At 29.4% G+C, this 19,793-nt stretch overlaps 5 protein-coding genes across 12 annotated transcripts in view; 2 read left to right on the top strand and 3 right to left on the bottom strand.

The window, feature by feature from the left end:
• Positions 1 to 2,601: 2,601 nt before the first annotated feature.
• LOC144472891 (syntaxin-6-like) lies at positions 2,602 to 9,418 on the bottom strand. Of its 2 annotated transcripts, XM_078186319.1 has the most exons (7): positions 9,136 to 9,416; positions 7,948 to 8,140; positions 7,461 to 7,556; positions 7,249 to 7,308; positions 6,288 to 6,520; positions 6,084 to 6,178; positions 2,602 to 2,820 (listed from the first exon to the last, which is right to left on the bottom strand). In XM_078186319.1, exons 1-7 carry the CDS (start codon positions 9,168 to 9,170, stop codon positions 2,744 to 2,746), a joined length of 789 nt encoding a protein of 262 aa, XP_078042445.1. In that variant the 5' UTR covers positions 9,171 to 9,416; the 3' UTR covers positions 2,602 to 2,743. The 2 variants fall into 2 exon arrangements, with proteins under 2 accessions (XP_078042445.1, XP_078042444.1); XM_078186318.1 differs by lacking the exon at positions 2,602 to 2,820 and having other exon boundaries at positions 3,516 to 6,178; positions 9,136 to 9,418.
• Positions 9,419 to 10,000: 582 nt separating this feature from the next.
• LOC144472210 (FIGNL1-interacting regulator of recombination and mitosis) overlaps positions 10,001 to 19,793 on the top strand; it is a 35,511-nt gene continuing 25,718 nt past the window's right edge. For all 4 annotated transcript variants that reach the window (XM_078185101.1, XM_078185103.1, XM_078185100.1 and 1 more), the window contains exon 1: positions 10,001 to 10,230. In XM_078185101.1, coding sequence (XP_078041227.1) covers positions 10,222 to 10,230 — 9 coding nt within the window. In that variant the 5' untranslated portion in view covers positions 10,001 to 10,221. The remainder of the gene's footprint in view (positions 10,231 to 19,793) is intronic.
• On the bottom strand, positions 10,363 to 12,859 carry LOC144472212 (gamma-soluble NSF attachment protein-like). Its single transcript, XM_078185109.1, has 8 exons — positions 12,661 to 12,859; positions 12,426 to 12,493; positions 12,268 to 12,352; positions 12,170 to 12,187; positions 11,898 to 12,105; positions 11,578 to 11,826; positions 11,271 to 11,513; positions 10,363 to 11,103 (listed from the first exon to the last, which is right to left on the bottom strand). The coding sequence occupies exons 1-8, from the start codon at positions 12,708 to 12,710 to the stop codon at positions 10,954 to 10,956; spliced, it is 1,071 nt and encodes a 356-aa protein (XP_078041235.1). The 5' UTR covers positions 12,711 to 12,859; the 3' UTR covers positions 10,363 to 10,953.
• On the top strand, positions 13,890 to 14,957 carry Chrac-14 (DNA polymerase epsilon subunit 3 Chrac-14). Of its 2 annotated transcripts, XM_078186444.1 has the most exons (3): positions 13,890 to 13,958; positions 14,076 to 14,229; positions 14,341 to 14,951. In XM_078186444.1, exon 3 carries the CDS (start codon positions 14,397 to 14,399, stop codon positions 14,784 to 14,786), a length of 390 nt encoding a protein of 129 aa, XP_078042570.1. In that variant the 5' UTR covers positions 13,890 to 13,958; positions 14,076 to 14,229; positions 14,341 to 14,396; the 3' UTR covers positions 14,787 to 14,951. The 2 variants fall into 2 exon arrangements, with proteins under 2 accessions (XP_078042570.1, XP_078042571.1); XM_078186445.1 differs by having other exon boundaries at positions 13,904 to 14,229; positions 14,375 to 14,957.
• LOC144472960 (E3 ubiquitin-protein ligase LRSAM1) lies at positions 15,128 to 19,705 on the bottom strand. Of its 3 annotated transcripts, XM_078186443.1 has the most exons (14): positions 19,546 to 19,705; positions 18,967 to 19,209; positions 18,763 to 18,880; positions 18,467 to 18,540; positions 18,358 to 18,387; positions 17,979 to 18,080; positions 17,801 to 17,909; positions 17,576 to 17,737; positions 17,398 to 17,497; positions 17,066 to 17,309; positions 16,863 to 16,988; positions 16,598 to 16,792; positions 16,313 to 16,516; positions 15,129 to 16,231 (listed from the first exon to the last, which is right to left on the bottom strand). In XM_078186443.1, the coding sequence occupies exons 1-14, from the start codon at positions 19,618 to 19,620 to the stop codon at positions 16,106 to 16,108; spliced, it is 1,908 nt and encodes a 635-aa protein (XP_078042569.1). In that variant the 5' UTR covers positions 19,621 to 19,705; the 3' UTR covers positions 15,129 to 16,105. The 3 variants fall into 3 exon arrangements, with proteins under 3 accessions (XP_078042567.1, XP_078042568.1, XP_078042569.1); XM_078186441.1 differs by having other exon boundaries at positions 15,128 to 16,231; positions 18,467 to 18,880; XM_078186442.1 differs by lacking the exon at positions 18,358 to 18,387 and having other exon boundaries at positions 15,128 to 16,231; positions 18,467 to 18,880.

Here is a 19,793-nt window from a genome sequence, read left to right as displayed (position 1 = left end):
GTTTAACACTCAAAATTAATAACACTGGTAATAAACTACAATAACACAAAATAATCACTTTCGATGAGAGCGAAAAAACCGTTGATCGTCACGTTCGTACAATTTGTTTTGAGTCGTCTTTTATACTGATTCGGTGATTGAAGTGCGCACCAATCAACGATGGTCAAGCGCGGCACTTTACCTGATTTTCTATAGGCTCTTATCCACAGAGAAAGACCTGGCTTCGGTTCCAGCCCTTCTCCTTCGTTGCCACATCTGCAACTGAACCGTTGGCACTATCGACACTGAGTTTCGAATAGCTCGTATCTAAACAGTATCGTTCTTTCCCGATGGTTTCACTATCCTTACTACAAGGCCTCTTAAAATACCAGGGTTGATGGAAAAGATACAGTTAACTGTATCTTCACACTCTCTATCAAAAGCGTAGGCTCGTTCCAGTGAATAACTGTCGAATCAAAGCACTTCCCCTCCGAATGTCAGTTGAACGTAGACCGGAACAGCATAACTTTACTGATGTTTTTTTCGAACGATACACACTCTTCTTTGGCGTTACTTTTAATATTTCCTATGTAGTTAAGAATCAGTTTAGTGTGATGGTATGAGGTTTACAATGTATTCTTTCATAGTAACGCACACTGGCATGCTGACCGTTGCCTTTTCAGGTAGTTTCGTTCGTCCTGAGTTTCGTTCTCTTTCACTCTTTCTCTCCCTTCCCCCCTCCCCCTCTCTCATACACGAAATGTCGGCAACTATAAAGGCGAGCTGCAAGATTTAAGGAATCGTGACTTGTCGACGCTTAAAATCCACTTTCAATTCCGACTACGCGACATTCAAAGAGACACTGCTGCATATGGTATCGATCGGTACCAGACCAGGTCGATGAAATTGTACGTATACAGATATACACTTACCACAGCAATAAAGTGCGCCGACCGTGCCTTGCACGCAAGTATGTTTGTCCCTAAACATGCTGCTGCATGTGTCATAAAAATCTTAAATTTTTTTTAACCATATATTACAGATGTCATATAAAAGTATTTTGGAACCGCAGTGCAACAATTCTTTTTACAATACATTTAGTGAAAATTTAATTCCGATATCTCTTATGATGCCATTTAAGTTATTTAAAATGCTATTTTAGTTATTCAAACATATCACTAAATTTCTCTATTCCGATCACTATAAGGTCTTTTCCATGGCAAATGCTATTAACAAGTTAGACAATTTTGAATAATCGTTCGAGACGTATTTATATATTACTAAAGACTACAGCATATTGACTACTGTAAAAAGTGTCCAATTTCGCATGAAGTGACACTTTCCATTTACGTTTGCAGATTTTAAGAACAAGTATGAGGATAATTACAGAGGAAAGTGAGTTAATATGGCTTTATAGTTTTATATTACATTGTAAAACTGAATTTACAAATTTTGTTATTTTACACGACAGTTTGTACGCTAATAAAATAATATAATAAGACAAAATTAAATGAAGAAAATTTGGTGTAAAAATTTAAAAATATAAAGAGGAGAATGACATTTACTGTAATAATATTTAGTTGTATAACATTTCCAGACATATTATTATATTTATTGTATTTCTCAATCAACTTTCTTTTATTTTTGTATGACGTGGTAATGTATGAAATCTTTAAGGTTAATAAACAAATTTAATCGAAATTTTCAATGATGCATAGAGCTGAAGTATTCTAGTCGCGTATATGTATAGATATAGCAACTGCTTGCAATTATTCATCGTTCACATGTGTTGAAAACAACAAACTACTGCACACCTTTGGGCTGTAGCTTCATTCGCTGTGGTTTAATCACTAAGAAAAAACTTACGTATACATATAGGAAAATTGCACACAAACGCATTCGATATAACCACAACCCAAGTTTGCATATGCTTCGCTCCACGTCCACAGCTCCCCCTATTTAGGCGCCACCTTACAAACATTAGTGTAACTAAACTTCTCAAATTTGTTGCTCTACGTCAACGATATCATGAATTATGATATCAAAAATGTATACTTTTACGGACTGAAACTTAACTATCACATATCAGCATCTTTTTCGAAATTTATTGATATAATTCGAAAGGAGAAGATTTAGTCTTTTATTAGAAATAAGAAAAATACCTTATTCTTATTTCATTAAAAACATTATTAAATTACTATTATCATGCAAAAGAATATGTTTAAAATCAGAAATGTCTAACAAATCGAAATATAATTTTAGTGCATTAAATTAAATTTCTAGTATTTAATGAGAGTTTTGGCAAGGCAAAAATTAGCTTAAAGACGTGACAATTGGGGCATGTACCCTACTTTCACAATTTCTTTTTCCTAACAGTTTAGAAATAATATTCTAACATTAAAAGAAAAATTAATATTAGAGCAGAAATTACTTCACCAAATCTTTATCAATTTCAAAGAGTTCTTTTCTTTTAATAAAAAGTATTCAATATTTCGTTAATAATATTCAAGTTTTGAGAAATTAAAACTGTTTGAATATGTTTAATGAAAGATTGTATTTTACAGCTTTGAACGACTTTCTATCTGTCTTGTTGGAAGGAAATTCATGAAAAACCCTGGCAGAAATGTAATAATCGTAAATATTTATTGTAATCCATCATAAAATATCGCTATCAGTAATGTGTTATTAAAACAGAATGTAACACATTTATCTAAATGCTATAAAGAAAAACCAATAATTCTTGGAGGTGCTAAGACAAAATGATTCACTTAATTATAAATAAAATAATTAGAAACACCAATATAGCTGTCAACACTCCAATGGCTACCCATTGTCTCCGATCTAAAACAAACGGAAAGTAACATCACATGTGTCACTCATAAAAAGTTGTTAGAATCGCATGATTTTATTGGCGTTCGTTGAACGACGATAAAATTTGAATGAGCAAATTGCATATCGTAGTGGAAAAAAAAACAATTCTTATATATTTGGCCCTTCTTCAAACAGTAAACATTGTACATTACTTTTGACATGCACACTTTCAACAAAGATATTTTAACAACTCTAAAACCTCTGCATTGATACTTTGCACTCAAATAATGTTTTCTATACATCGAATAACAAATGAAAATAATTTATCCTTAAAAATTTTAAATAAAGACAAATTTTAGAGTGCAAAGAATCAACACTTTAAATAATTTGAGTATATCAAATGAATATAATCGTATATTATAATAACACGAATCACAAAAGCTTATAAAATAAGAGTTATATATAGATACAAACGTATATATATATATATATATATATATATATGTATATTAATATTCGTTAAATTGCAGACATATGAATATTACTTTCACACAAATAGATATAAGCCAAAATTAAAAAAATAATAAATCTATAAACGCGCATTCACAAATATGTTCCAAATGGAGAAATTATATTCCATGATTGAGAGAATTTCTATCAGAAACTAGCATAACGAACAGTTAAAATAAGACTTGATAAATAATTGCTTTTTAATTATAATTCCATCACATTGTTCACGAGATGAATTCTCCCAAGCACAGAATTTGGTATAATAGAATCTTATATATATATATGTATATATGTATGTATATACATATATATGTGTATATTATCGTACTTCTGTAACTATAACTGTTATTTAAATAGCATTTTGGATTAGGAATTTGTGGTACTTCACAGTAACATGTACAGTATAAATAAAGTCGCAAATTTTATTCATCAGTATCTGTTTTCACAATTGGTCATTTATGAGAAATAATAAATTATATCTTTTCCTTTCAGGTTTTAATTACATACTAGAATAAACAGTTTCTGTTCTGGTATGAATTCACAACAACGTTATATTAATAACACTCTTCTAACAATGGAATAAACGTTTCATCATCTAAGTTTCAATTATTTTTATTTCTAATTCTGAATTTCTAATATCCCCATAATGGAGCTTCAAATTGTTTGCGGTCGCTAAGATCTTGTAGCATTCGTGTATAACCTTTTTACCACATGAACAATCGTTCCCGTTGATAAACAATCGATCAGCAGCAATTATCATACGTACAAATGTGTTTTTTACATTTTGTTTTCTCTTGTATCTCTTTTTAAACATTTCCTTTTTCCAAACGTTATAGTTTCATTTACATTCATTGCACACATAAACTGTATGGTACTTTCGCAATACCACGTAAATATTTCACACAATGATGTGTACTAATCTATCTGTATCTACATATCAGTTAATATGGTAATATCACATGTTGTATACATTGGAAGTAGAAGTATCAGAGGTTTCAAATCATCTTAAAAATGGTTTCCTTCTATTGTACTATTTGTGTATGTATATTTGCTAGTTGTGTACATTAAAATTTTCTTAAGCACAGATCACTTGTGCTCCTAGTTTTTGACACTTGCCTTACAATATTTGGCATATATATATATATTTTTTTAATTCATGTGTAAATGATGTACTTAAATATAATTCATTGTTTATCTACAACTTTTTGATGTACAGTGATTGAATATGTTCTTATTGACACACTATTACTGACTGGCAATGTACTACACTTGTTAGTATTTATCATACTACATGTTTCATGACTAATTTTATTATACTTGAATAAGTATAATTAAAGCTAGTAATTAATATTGCCAAGACTGGTCCATTTTGATTCTACGTTTCTGACATTTACTCGGATAAAATAACCATAAATATTTATGAATATGATACTTTTTAAACCGTTCACATAGACTCTAGTCATTTACCAAAAAAAATAGAATTTATTGTTCGTATCACACTAGAAACCTAAATAGATGTAATTGTTTCTGTAGTATATGTTGTTTAAATGAATGTTATGTTAAAGAAGTAGAGAAATCTAAATGAAAGACAGAAATAGAAATAGAAATCTTCTAATTCAATAGATATATATATGTATATATATATGTATAAACTGTTATGATACATTATGGTTGAAATACTTAAATAAAAGTAATCGTGGAGGAATATTTTAATAACGAGGTAATAACTACCACTAAATATTTGTACTAATTTTTACTTTTATTTTATGGTCGTAACATATTTTTTCTATACTACTAACATTCTCTTGAAAATTCGATCATTTAAACTTTCTTTTTAACAAGCCAGATGTTATTTTCATAATAATAATATTTTAGTAAGCCAGTATGTAAAATCTGTATATCAAATAATATTTTAATATTATTAAATTAATAAAACAGAAGTATTTCGTCAGAATAAATGCATAGGAAGCTAGTATAGTGAGTATCATAAAAATTCATTCTCATGTTCAATATTTAAATAAAACAGTTACCTTAGATCTCGTATTGAAATTCCATTTCATATTTATTGAGACTTCTACTCTCCAATAAATTACTCTTTGGTTTTATTATATATGAATAAAACTTAGAAATAAAAGATTGAAGTGCAATAGTGCGATGTATGTAATAGTGTTAATTAGTTTGTAAAGTGTAACCAAAAAATTGTTCATTAGTAAAGCCATTATGCAATGTTATTGCAAAAATAAAATGAATGACCAATATCAGATTTTTTGGAAAGGCCATAATTTTTCAGTAGACTTAAAGTATTTTAGACTGCAATTTTATACAAATATAAATTTTTGTTATTGGTTTACGAAAACTGAGATTTAATAAAAATTGATTTCTTTGATAATTGATTTTATTGCCATAATAAAAACTATTTCCAATATAACCATGTATTCTGTTTATTATGGATCTACAAATGCTACAAATGTATAAAATTTGCAGTCTAGTTAATGCTTCCATACCAGATGAAAGTCAAATGCTATATGGCTGAATTATTAATGTAAATAGATTGAAATGCATTTGTATGAAACAAATAATGAAATAACTAATATAGTGATTTCATACATTGTACTGAATAATTATGGTCAACTTGCAGTGACAGCTTTTTTTCTAATCTCCGGAACATAAAAAACAGTTAGTTATTGTACTTGACAAGGATGATAGAGAAGAAGGTTTAGAGGCAAGATCAGAAACACTAGATGTTGCAGTAGTAGGAGCAGGAATGTAATTATTATAGTTACCATTACTCATATGAAGAACTTTGGCCATTTTTTTCATTGTTGCATCCAGCTTGGAATCAGTCATCTCCAATTCGTTTCCAAATTCATCTAGCATTCTAAAATATATAAGAAATATATGTAGTATATGAAATGTATAAGAAATAAATACATGTATATTTATAAAATAATTTCAATAAAAATAAAACATCATTTATCTATACTTACACTGCTTGCTCATCTAATTCTGTATTGATTTGCCTAGATACTGTCTTAAGAGTTCCAATGCTTTCACCAATCATACCTAGTTGTTCATCTTGTTGTCTTATCATGTCATCTTGCTGTTGCAATGTATCTCCCAAAAACTGCCTATTGGGACTATCAATTTCATTTTCCAATTTACTATATTTAGTTGTACCATGGTTGACAGGAACTCGGGCAGGACTATTGTCCAAAAGTGGCTGTGATATTAATAACAAAATTATACATAATATTTAAATGAATATGTAAAATTTTTAAAAAAGCAATTCATAATTTGTACATAACTACTATACACGGTGTTATTAAAGAAATCTAAAAACTCATGAATAATACGATAGGTATCATTTTATGAACCCGTTTTATATGTGATTAATGATAAGAAGTATTGATTTACCGAATAAACCATCTTTTTTTCTGTGAACTTATTAAAATATATTTCAACTATATTTCAAATAACCGTGCTATTATTTGTAAAACTATAAAAGAAAAATGTGACATAAACAAGAAAAGGAAACTATACGTTAAACACTTTTTAACAACACTGCTACGACCACTACGACTAAACGTTCAGAACTGATTAGCATTATCGGCGATTTGACAGCTTCGCATAGATGTCGCAACGTACATAACTTTAGTTTGCGAGCGAAATTTAAATAGACCACTAGCAAGCGATTAACATTATTATCTTTTTTAGTATTACACTATTGAGTTAATGTTACGAATATTACCAATTTTAGATATAAATGCTAATTTATGACTTTAATAATTGTTAGTTACAGCAAATTAACGAACAACGCGATAATTTCATTAGTTGCTTACATGTATATAATACGTATAAAAAGTAAAATATTGAGAAACCGTCTCCTTGTGTTTCTATACTTATTAAACATAAATATAACAATTTGCAAAATTTGTAATATTTACGAACCTGCCTCGCTGTACTGTCACGATCCCGACCCCTACTTAAATTCATTTTATCCTTCATGATCTACAACAAATCATTTAAAATAATTATTAAAATTATTAAAAGTAATTGTTTATTCTTGGATGATACTTTGATAAATTTGTCAAGAAATATTAATTTATTCAATTTCTGATAAGAAATATGTGTGATAAGATTATGTATGCCATCAGTATTACCTTAACTTCTTCTCGTGCTTGTTCAATGAAACCTCGTTGAACTGTTAACTCCTTATTATCTATCTTAAACTTCGTCGGGTTCTTTTCTACGATACGTATAGAGAAATACGCATACAAATTAAGAAAAATATAGGACATGTATGTACAGTTCAAAATACGCGCCAAAAACGACTGAAGAATACAAGTTTCTAGTTGCATTTTACCGCCATATCTAGCTTAACGCGAGAACGATTTATTTAAAAATTATAAAAACAATGATTTTATTAAACAATCTAAATAGGATTGCAAGAGATTGCTCAGATCACTACAGAAAATGATTCGCATTAATTGTTAAATAATATTGACCGGTTAAGACAAATTTGTGTCAAGTATTTTTTCGCGTCCGACACTATGTATAAATTCCATAAAACTTGGAGAGTATCACATGATTAGTTAACTCTAGTAATATACAAGTATACATATATGTATGAATATATTAAAGGATATGAATCGTATCGTCCAAATCATCCAGATCCCATTCAATCGAACGTAAGGCCTTCCGCAGTTCTGTAGTAGTCCACTCTAATTCGTCACGTGAGATGGGGATTCCACCACTCGTTGGACTCGTGACAATAACATCTTGCAATTCTGTCCAGCGTCCATATAAACCGCGATTTTTATTCAACGCTTTACAGACCTCGCTAAAATCGCAAATAAATTCGTAACTAGTTTATATTTAAAAAAAAAAACATTTACTTACTGCAAACTACTAAATATTTCTTTGAAATGAATTACGTTATATATTATTTACTGAAATATATAATGAAAAACGTTCACTCCAAGATACATAAAGATATTAAGTATCTTATACAAGCATTACATATTACAGATTACATATTATGTAATCAATAAACAAGTTTAGTAAATACGAAATAATTTTATTGATTTTCAAATAAATCGAAAACTTTTTTTTAAACTTGAATAACATCTATTATATATACATATATTATATATGTATATAATATTTATATATGTATATAAATATATATATAATATCAATAATTCTCCGGTAATACCACTCGCAGAATTATCATGCTTTGATAAAGAAAACATCGATTTATCTTTTACTCTCATTTTTTATTTACAATGTTTATACTGTTCGTACAGGAAAATAATAAAATACATAAATAAATTGTTTATTTTATAAATAGAAATCATATTTTGACAATCTCTCTTTATATATATTTAATATTTCACTGAAATATTTAAATGATAAACTTGAGAATATAAAAGATCAATGCCAATTCTGATAAAAATTGAATATAATAGATATAGAGAGATAAGTTTGTATGTACATGAAAAAAAGATAAGATTGGGAGTATCACAATTTACACGTATTAAGATAAAACTTCCATTTATTGTAAAGAGAATAAAATAACTATTATCTATTTTTTAATTCAATTGAAGTTACGAAAAATAAGGTTTCTGTATAATTCAGTTCATGACTATTCTTAAGTGCTGGATATGCATACGTATATATGTACATGTACAACAATGTCATGAGAGAAGCAACAAAAGTTCGAATTTGACAGCAGTGAAAATTATTCGACATTGATATAACTGCGTTATAAATAGTTTGTACAATTACTGAGGGAGTATTTGAAACTATTCGCGGTAGTAGAAAATTTTCACTTACTCCTTGACGACAAAGAACGGATTCTCCAGCGTCATTCCTTCTTTTAATTTAAAGAGGTGGCCTTTCTCGCCGCCTCACGGCAACCACAGAAATACGTATGAGTGATTTGTCGATCATCGGTAGAAATTCCGAACGATCTTAACAGAAACACTGATACTCGCGGAAACGATGACAATAATCAAATTGACACTTGCTCGCGCTTCAATGTGTTATGCTACCACGACGTCGTGGTGTATTGTGACGTCTGCTTCGACTCTTTCTGCAGACGACTATTTATTCGATTTTAATGTTCGTGCGCAAACACGCCTCTCTAAGGGCTACTATGATATTGATTTCGCGATGGAAGGCTTAAGGCATGGTTCACAGTCCTATAGAAATGGTTTAGCTAATAATTGAAGCGTTAATAAAATAGGAACACCGAAAAATGAAATGTTATTTCTAACAGTGTCCCACATTAGTCTTACAATTGTCTTTGAAGTTCAATACTTCCTCTTATTTTATTAAAATTATTTTATTATCAAAAATAGTTTTCTATCTGTATTCTCTGCCTAATCCTTGGTCAGTAAGGGAGTCATTGTTTGCGCGCTAAAATTTTTAAAGCATATGTTTACAATTGTAAAAATGCTTTTAAAAGCGTATAATTTTAAACTTATATATAATATAATATAATTTCATTAGTCCCCTATATATGTAATGTACAAAAATTAAATATTGCTGTACATTCATTCCATTTTCAATATTTCAATTAATCTACTATATATATTAAGTTAACAGACTTTAGTTTATTTCACAAATTAACTATTATTTTATTCAAATATTTTTTGTAGTAGATGTAACAGGTGCATATAAGTACAAATATGTTTTTATTAAATTGGCATATACACATACATGTTCAGTTTAGTGTTTCATCAAGTTTCACTCTTACCGGTTATAGCACATCGTACAATTTCGCGGTAATCTTTTAAAAACAAACTTAGTGAAAGTGTAAATATAAACATCGATGTGTAACACGAATATATTATGTTAAAAATTTTAGTGTGTTTACATGAAGATTTATTATACAAGAAAACAGACTACGACTGATGAATGGAACTTGTGAGTAAAAAAATTATGTTATAATCCCTGTATTTATATCGGATATACATAACCTCTTTGTTGATACGACTATAAGTGACGGATAAATATACGTTAATTATATGTTTGCAATAACAGTTTATTTTACTATATATATTTTTACAACTCACATTTTATTGGAACGAAATTAGAATATTAAAATATTTTTATCTCATATAGATGATTTTATTGACTTTGTATTTGTATTTCGATTTATATCAATTTATATATAGCTGGTGTTGTCTGAATACTAAAAAACATAATATTTACAAAGTTGACTTGAGTATATGAACAGTTTATGTGTTAGAAGTTTACACATTATATCAAACATAAATGCATACGTATTATATGTTAACTCACTATGGGAGTATTTGTCACAATTTACACAGAAAACTATATATTAAAATATTAAATACAATAATAGTTTTAAATGAGTTAAATTTTGTTATGAATATTACATTTCTGAAAATACTTCTAAAAATGTAACATACCTTATGTAATTTTTTCTTAAGAATCTGTCGATTTTTTTAAGAAAGCAATTATGTGCAATGTTTAACAAGTTTGAGATTTACAAGTATACGCATATGTAATAAGCTTGCCTACAAAGAATGGTTTTTAGGCATTAAATATGTTTTGAAGATAACATGATATAGTACTTCTCATAAAATAAAGTGTGTTTATCTTAAGATACAAATTACATTGATCTTAACAAATGCCCTCTTCGTACTCTTCACCTTCTTCTTCTTCTGCTTTCTTTGAAATTGATAGCTGTTCTACATCTTTTTCAACAGATTCCAGCTCTTTACCTTCTACTGCTCTCTCGGTAATATTTTCTGGTACATTGTTACTTGTGCTCTATAAAATTATTCAAATTGTTATTGATTATAATAAATATAAAATTATTCAAATTGTTATTGATTATGATAAACATGTTGTTTCTTGGATATAAATTTTATATCATGGTTTCATTTGTATAGAAAATTGATAATAAATTACATATAAATAATATAGAAATTACATACTTGACCATCATTAGCAGTTTCATCCAATAATTTTGTTGCATTAGGAGATGAATATGACTCAGCTGCATTCGCTCTTACTCCGGATGGTGGTATTGCATATTCTTGTTGCGGTAAAGGCAAACCTCTAGCTAACTTAGCATATTCCACATCCATGTGCTTTATGAAAGGACTATTTAAAGCTGCTTTTGCAGCTTCTGCATCTTCATTATCGTATGCTTGTAGTAACATTTCTAATGTATTTACCTAAGGATACATATATTAAAAATTAACTAATAACTTTGCAATTTCAAAAACATCTGTAGAATACCTCAGGAACTTCACAATAATTTCCCCATTCCTTAAAAGCTTTCTCAGCTGCTACTTGATCACCTCGAGCTAATTGTACTAATACCAATGCTACAGTTAATCTTCCCACAGAAGGCGCATGATCTATTTGTTGATGCATTCCAATTTCTCTGCGAACTGCATCTGCAGCTTCATCATACATTTGCAATTTCACTAGTAGTCTTGCCACTTTACTTGTGTATTCTGCTGCTTGACGTGGACTATCCTCACCCTTTATTAAAAGATGAAAACTTATAAAATTATTGACAAAATTTGTAGTGATTTTATAAGACAATATTTTACCATAACAATAGAAGCAGCTCGTTTGTATAGATTTAGTGCTTCTTGTGGATTACTAGCTTCTATTATCTTTGCTGCTTTATCAAGTACACTTGCACCAGATTCGGGTGAACCATGCATTTCATATAAAGAGCAAGCACTATGTGCCAATTTTGGCACTTCTGTAAGATTTCCCATTTCTTTGCATATTATTACAGCTTGTTCAATATTCCTAAAATTTTTAACTATAATATTACCCACAAAATATAATTTAACTTAAATTTGAAAAAACTTACTTTCCAGCATGGAACCATCTTTTATGCAATTAAAGTTAAGGAATAAATGTTATTATAAAATAAATACAAAATACTAATATACATTTCCAAAAGGATACGATCTATTTTCTTTATAATAATGAGAAGCCTTCATCAAACATTCTTTACACTGTTGGTAGGACCTTGCCACTTTAAAGCAAGTTGCTACAATAAGAAGTAAAAAACATATGTCAAGTAAAAGTAGTGCAGTATGATGTATTTATATTGTATATTTTACCAGCATTCGCATATTCGCTGGCCGCAAGTTCAAAGTCAGGTCTCCATTTTAACAATGATACTTTTAAGCTGCAACACACATTTGACGTATTTATTTTGTCAAACAAATCGATAAAAGTTAAATAATTCTTACTTCATTAAAAATGCATATTGCCAATATCATATAAGAATTTTATAAAAAACAAATTAATCGTCGACACAATTTTTCGTAAAGTGTCATTTCGCAGTGACAATACCTTTTCTCAGCTTGCCGTATATGAGCATTTCCTTCTTCAATTTTTGACATTTTTCTCCGAATGGTGTCTTTGTTCAAGTGTCTTTAATCCAATAAATATAACTGCGAAACTGTCAGTCCGAAGAGCAAGTTGACTTCAAAAGTCACTTGACAACCACCGTGCAGACGACAGGTTCTTCGAAATACAGTAGGTACTTGTAAGACAAGATTCGTCACTGTATGAATATACCATTGAACACAGCACAACTTATCTGCAATTTGCCTCAGTAGCCGTATTCTTTCTTTCCGAGGGACGTTAGGACAAACGACATTCCCATCTATAATATATAGCACTTATGATGTGGTGTGGCGGTTGATTTGAATTGTTTAAACTGGAGGGAGAAAAGCGTTTCGTTTTAGGTTTGCTATTTGGTTTTATCAGTAGGCTTATTTGAAAAATTCTCCTTCGAATACTGCGTTACATAACATTCGATTCGTATTACATACTTACTAATCTTTGACAAATATACTACCCATGAGAATCTTTAATCCATTTATTTCGATTTAGCCTTTTTATAGAGGCCGCGATAATTAGATGTGTGAACAGAGTGGACATTTTCTCTTTACTATGAATTATAGATTCTTTTAATTACCTAATCTTTTTTAATATAGCTCACGATTAAGAATTATTTTAACAAAGATTCTGCTATCTTGTACTATATATAAATTCAATTATTACTGTTTTCTATCAACATGTAATTTAATTCATAATAAATCTTCGTAGAGAGAACACGTATATAATAAACGGGAATAGTTTATTTGTTATCTTGATAATTTCATATCAAATACTGATTTAAATTATGAGTTTGAATAAGAATATTTAAACTGTATAGTTTATTTATACAAAACCTTCACAGTAGGGTAGACCTTATTTTTAGACCATTGAATTTTTTTGGGACCCCCCTTAGAATTATGCCATTAGACGGAAAAATAACCTGGACAATGAAAAAACATGCCGCATCGAATTTGAAAATTTTGTAATATATATATATGTATTTCGTAAATACTCTGGATGAAACAGATTTCATTTATTTGAAAGTTGGAGCTTCATTAGAAATAGATTTTTACGGCGCGTGCTTCAGATGGCGCGCCAATCGAACGAATGTGCGGAAAGAGTAAGGTTGCAAGCACGACAAAGCAAGGAACAAGCTAGGTTTCTTATATATGTACTTGCGCCAAGCTTGATGCGCAGTAAAATGGTGGGGATGTACGAACCAGCTTGTGGAACACAAAAAGTGTGCAGGAGTAGGACCCATTACTGTAATTTAAGATTTTTTAATTCTAGTGCAGACGCGCACTTGTTAATATTATTTATTAAAGTTTAATGATACAAGTTTATAGATTATTTTATTGAGATATTTATGAAAATTCATACAGGAACTGATGTACGCTGTTGTTTACACTTGACATGCTTACACAATTGAACGTATTGGCGGGAAATAAGGAGAAAGAATTTATTAAAAATTAAGTGTTTATTTTAACACATTTTTGATTCTGTTCATCGAATTAACAAATTTATTTAGAGAACACTGTAAGTAAAGTAATTCATGTCATAATATAGAATTTCTGCAATCTTTCGTGTTTATAAATGCTGAAACATAACCTTACACTGTATAACGATACAAACAACTTTATTTCATAGAAATTTTATGACCGAAGATTCTACGTTTTCGTAGAATAAATAATTAAATAAACCCGATGGCAGAACGACTTGAAGATCTTAATTTACCAAATGCTGTTGTGACAAGAATTATAAAAGAGGCATTACCGGAAGGAGTTACAATTGCTAAAGATGCTAGAACAGCTGTAGCAAAAGCATCTTCTATTTTTATATTATATTTAACATCCTCCGCGAATATAATTGCTAAAAAAGGCAATCGTAAAATGCTAAGTGCCCAAGATGTGCTTCAAGCTATGAATGATGTAGAATTTGATCAGTTCATTGATCCATTACAAGAATCATTGGAAAATTTCCGTAAGGCTCAAAAAGAGAAGAAAGATGCAACATCAAAGAAAAAACAACAGAGAAAGGATGAAGATGATTCGATAGATGAAGAAGATGGAGGCAGAGAAGTTATGACTTTTTAATGTGTTAAATTTATGAAAATGTATCTGTGATCATCATATCTTTGATCCTCTATGAACATCATGTTAAAAGTGTTTATAAAAAGGAAAAACAATTCTGCACTGTTTTAACTATTTTACGCAATTAGTATATAAGTCTAACATGTTTGTCATATTCTAATTATTATTACTGAATAAATTATAAAATGTATTAGTACAAAAATATTTCTATTATTTCAAGCAAATTTCTTTATTTAATGAGTATCTTTTGGTGCTTGTTTTTATAAAGAATATGTAAACTGATAAAAAGGATTTAGAACATTTCATATGTACTTTTTTTATTTTAACAACTTTTGCATGAACACACAAGTCAATAAAATGTCAATACTTTATTAATGGACACTTTTAGGATACTGCATTTATATAAGAAAGTTCTTTATAAAAATTCACTTCTATCACTTATAAAAGCTTGTTTTCTAGCTTGGCTTTTGCATTATTAACTCTCAACCACTTTTAACAGATCAAAATGTTTTTCAAGGTATTTTTAAGACTATTACATTTGTGGATATGTCAGTAACCATTCTATATAAAAATTGATATCTGCAGTCGAGTGTTAATAAGTGCAATTCATACTATTATATTACTTTTTAATACATGGTATACGTGTTATACATAGTATTAAAAAAGTCAGGCGATCAGAATCTCTTTTAAACATGATTATACTGTATCACTGACATAAGGTAATGTCACTCTAGCACTGAAATGTAGTACATACAGATTTTAAAATCAGTTTATCTAACATAGTAACACTATCCTTAAAATACTCTAAAAATGGAACAAAGGGCAAATATAATATGGAAAAAGGTATACAGAATAAATTGCAAATAGATTGTCACGACACTTGTTTTGATTTTAATAGAATAAAACGTTCGAATAAAGAATTTATTGTTATAAAAATACCTTTAAAAGCATCTTCCTGTCATAAAAAGATGTAGTCTTTATGGATTTTTTAAATAGCACCATATGTCATTTTTCTCTTGCACCAATAAATTCTTTATTTTATATAAATGTCTTTCATTCAAATATTTTTTTTATGGAACTATCAAAACCAGTTCAAGTATTCTGACAACCGATTCACAAATTATCCTATATAATTAAAAAGCACTTTCATTAGACAAGTGTTAACGTTATACTTTTCAAGGAATGCTGGTTTCATAGTCGGGAACACCTACATCTAAAATGTATAAATACACTGTTGTGTAATTTACTTTTCTTTGTATAAATTCTTAACCAATAAACGCAATATTGACATTATCAATAACAAAATTTTAAAGATAAATTGACTACGAGCTATTTACAAAAAGTTTGCGTTCTATAATGCTTCTACACATTGGACAATCTGATGTAATCATATTTGCGCAATTTGAACAGCAACAAAGATGTCCACACGGTAGAAAAATTACTTCGCACTATAAGAAAAACAGAGTTATTTATAATTTACTAATTTGAAGTAAGGTATTTAATTTAAGTAGTTTAATTGCTTTACTTACTTGTAAATCAAGGCAAATTACACATTCAGCAGTATTAATAGTTTGCATTGCGTTATGTTCTTGGTAATCTGAACTTGTACATGCTTCATCAGGAGGTGCAGAAGGTGTTACAGGTGTTTTAAATTCATGGAGTTTAATTTCTGCCATATAATTTTCAACTGCATGTCTTATAGCTGTACGATCATCTTCGCAATGTATTCCAATCTATGGTGTACAAAAATATATGATTTATAGTACAAAAGTATGTATTGGTTACGTCATATTTAGAATTTTTATTTAACTTACGCTTTTTAATTGTTCATCACTAAGATCTGGCAATAACGACGGTAAGGAGGCTAGAAATGGTAAACAATGTAATGCTCCAGCTATTGCAACGTGTCGCACTAATGTAGGTTCCAACATTTCTAACAAGCCTTGAGGCCGTGCTTCCATTAGTGATTGATACTGCATCAACCAAAATTGACTTCTTCGTCTAGAATTCTTTAAAAATGAAAGTACAATTTTATAGTAATTGTTGAAATAATAGAAAGAAAATTAAACCTATACTTACACCAATGGAACGTTGTTGTTCTATGTTATTAATTGTTTCCAAAAGCTGGTCTCTCCTGGTTTTTTGTTGTTCTAACAAGCTTACTAGAATAACGCTCAAAGCCACTCTTTTCTCAGCTATTTCATTCTATATTGCATAAAATCGAGGAACATTTTTATATTAAATTAAATAAAATGCGCGTAACAATAATTAAGATTACATACAAGTTGTTGATTAATTTCTAATTTTCTTCTTTCCAATTCGATGTTTGTTAAAGCAGCTAACTGCGACTGTACCAAGTTGACTTGTTGTACAATACTCCAACAACGTGCATCACTGCGTTCTAGTAACGCCGCAACGGCAGCTTTTTGTAGAACTTCATCTTGCCTTAATGTATCGATTAAATTTTGTCTGTTCTTCTCTTGATTTTGTACTATCTGTGCTAAATGATCATTATTTCTTACTTCTCTGAAAAGTTTATTATACTTGTAACATAACAAATTACGTTTGTGTTTTCATAAGATATTGGAAACATGATTGTCAGTGATTTACTAACAATGTGAGCAAAGATTGTGCAGCATAATCTCTATATTTGCTGTGTTCTTCCAATTGTCTTGTTCTATGAAGTTCTTCTTCCAATAACTTCTCCATTGATACTGTAAAAAAGGTATGTCTCTATATCTAATCTATGTATCTAACAATAACATAAAGTGTCATAAATTTTTAATACATACAAAGAGTATCTTTGGTACGAAACAAAAATTGTTCTGAATGACAAGAGGATAGTATTTGCATTTCTTCATGTTTTTCTCGTTCGAGTAATTCAGCTTGTGTCTGTCTTTCTGCCTCACTAGTACTTAAAAATTCTTTAATTACATTATCTGCTTCTTTTTCAGCTGAAAGTAAAAGAAAAGCTTAGGTTACAGTACAAAAACAGCTATATTATATTTTTAATTTACCATTGTAAATGTAGGAAAGTAGACGTGCCCTGTTAGAATCTCTTTCTTGTTGAACTTTCTCAAGTTCCTGTTCGAATTGTGTTTGTTGTAAAGCAAGATCCTTTAGAAGCTGGCAACAAAAATAATTTGAAAATGTATATTTAATATTCCGTAAGAAAATATGTTAAAAATTAAATACCTTTTTTTTGTGTTCTTTTAGCACAGATTGAATACCGATTTCATATTCTTGTTGTTGTCTAATAGTTTTTTCCACTTCCAGTAATGCATTTTGTCGATGTTCCTGCAAAAATAGTTTAATTTTTGTATTATAACAACTCATCTATATAATATGATCAATTTAGTCTCGTAAACTGTAAAAAATTCATTTGTTTGAAAATAAGTGAAGCAAATATAAGCATTGTTTAAATATGTTGACATAATAAGAATAAGAGAAATGTATACAACAAATTAATTTTTTAATACACAATAAATACAAATTAAATCTCACAATGAATAATATTAATTGTGCAGCAAGGCAAATTTGAAAGCATAATAAAATAAAAAAAGCATCCACATGCCTTTATTTTTTCTAGCTTCTGTAATGCTGCCTAAAAATGAAAACAAAAACATTTAAGACAAACTGTGCAAGTACGACATCAATGATCACAGTCCTGCAAAGTAAAATACCTGTACATCATTGTTTTTGTTATGATATATTGTTTGCATATCTTCAGAACTTATGTCTCTGGATAATTCTGCTTCTGAAACAGACTCTTCTGGTGAATATTCTGTACCGCTCTCATTTGCTAAAAATGCTACAATTACTATTGTGCCTCCTTTCAAAATATCTTGAGGTGGGTAGGATAAGTTTAACCCATCAATGTTGAGTTCCGTCAACTGTTGTGCATAACCCAATGATTTAGGAAGCTTTTGTAGAGATTTATTGTGATTTATGTCTAACACAGTTAGAAGCTTTAGCTTACCAATTGCTTCAGGCAATTGTTTCAAATTATTTCTTGCAACATTTAATGTTGTTAATTTACTTAGGTATACTATTTCATTTGGCAGTTTTCTTATATTGTTGTCTTGTAGATAAAGTTCCTAAAGTATTCATAATTAATTAGTCATAATTTATGATACATATATTAATTACATATGCAATGAATACATATTTTAGTTACATATACCTTAAGTGAAGAAAGACACATTATGTCTGAGGGTAAGCTGGTAAATTCGTTTCCGTGTATATCTAAGACAACAAGTAAAGACAAATCGCTTAAGGCACCTCCACCCAAAAGTGAAGTCAACTTATTATTATGCATCCATAGCACTTTTTTTCTGAATACTTTACATAGTGAATAAATGCCTGAGGGCACATTCTTTAAAGCACATTCTGATACGTCAAATATTGGTTCCGGATTTTCTCTGGCCTATCATAAAATACAGATATATTTTAATATTAATGTTGATTATATGTATAAGATAAAATCATATTATCGATAATTGATTCTCTATGTCTGCATAATCAAAAAATAACGTTTGTTTATTTCGATGAATTAAAATTTGTTTACAAACGAATATAATAAATTAAGTTAACAGTAAATGTTTGACAATTTTGCAGATAATCGTAAACACGATTAACAAAATTAATAAAGTATTATGCGATAAATAATCTATGCAGAGAAGAGAGTGAAAAGTGACAGAATCAAGGTTACTTGAGCTACGAACGAGATGAATGATTAACCTCTATTCATTAAGAAACGTACCAGGTATAACTTGTGTTCGAGCCGTGCTTTATAATCAACGTTAACCTTGTTCCCATGCTTCTTTGGTAGAGACATTATTAATCGTTTATGTCATGACAATAGAAGAATATTGTGAGTGCAGGTCATCCTGCCATCGGCTTATCCCAAACCACCATCACGTGATTCCGTGATTGTGTGTACTTAAAAAACACTAACCAATATTTGTCAATTTGACAGGTACTTGATGAAACGAACAGCGATGTACTTTC

This window comes from Augochlora pura, chromosome 7 (genome assembly GCF_028453695.1).
Source record: "Augochlora pura isolate Apur16 chromosome 7, APUR_v2.2.1, whole genome shotgun sequence".
Lineage (NCBI taxonomy): Eukaryota > Metazoa > Arthropoda > Insecta > Hymenoptera > Halictidae > Augochlora > Augochlora pura.
The sequence above is the reverse complement of the archived record's forward strand: the minus strand, read 5'-3'. Positions and strand labels throughout refer to the sequence as shown.

Bases quoted from the DNA above. Each gene is read 5' to 3' on its own strand.
- LOC144472891 (XM_078186318.1), bottom strand. From the start codon at position 9,170: ATGACGCTGGAGAATCCGTTCTTTGTCGTCAAGGA. The intron at 8,141-9,135 runs GTAAGTGAAAAT...TTGCGATTTTAG, and splicing joins CCGTTCTTTGTCGTCAAGGA to CGAGGTCTGTAAAGCGTTGA. The intron at 7,309-7,460 runs GTAATACTGATG...GATTTGTTGTAG, and splicing joins AAGCACGAGAAGAAGTTAAG to ATCATGAAGGATAAAATGAA.
- LOC144472212 (XM_078185109.1), bottom strand. From the start codon at position 12,710: ATGTCAAAAATTGAAGAAGGAAATGCTCATATACGGCAAGCTGAGAAA. The intron at 11,827-11,897 runs GTAAAATATTGT...CTTTTAATAAAG, and splicing joins GAGCTGCTTCTATTGTTATG to GGTGAGGATAGTCCACGTCA. The intron at 11,104-11,270 runs GTATGTAATTTC...ATAATTTTATAG, and splicing joins AAACTGCTAATGATGGTCAA to AGCACAAGTAACAATGTACC.
- Chrac-14 (XM_078186445.1), top strand. From the start codon at position 14,397: ATGGCAGAACGACTTGAAGATCTTAATTTACCAAATGCTGTTGTGACA.
- LOC144472960 (XM_078186441.1), bottom strand. From the start codon at position 19,620: ATGTCTCTACCAAAGAAGCATGGGAACAAGGTTAACGTTGATTATAAA. The intron at 18,388-18,466 runs GTATTTTACTTT...TTTCATTTTTAG, and splicing joins ACAAAAACAATGATGTACAG to GCAGCATTACAGAAGCTAGA. The intron at 17,498-17,575 runs GTATGTATTAAA...CCTTTTTTACAG, and splicing joins TCGTACCAAAGATACTCTTT to TATCAATGGAGAAGTTATTG.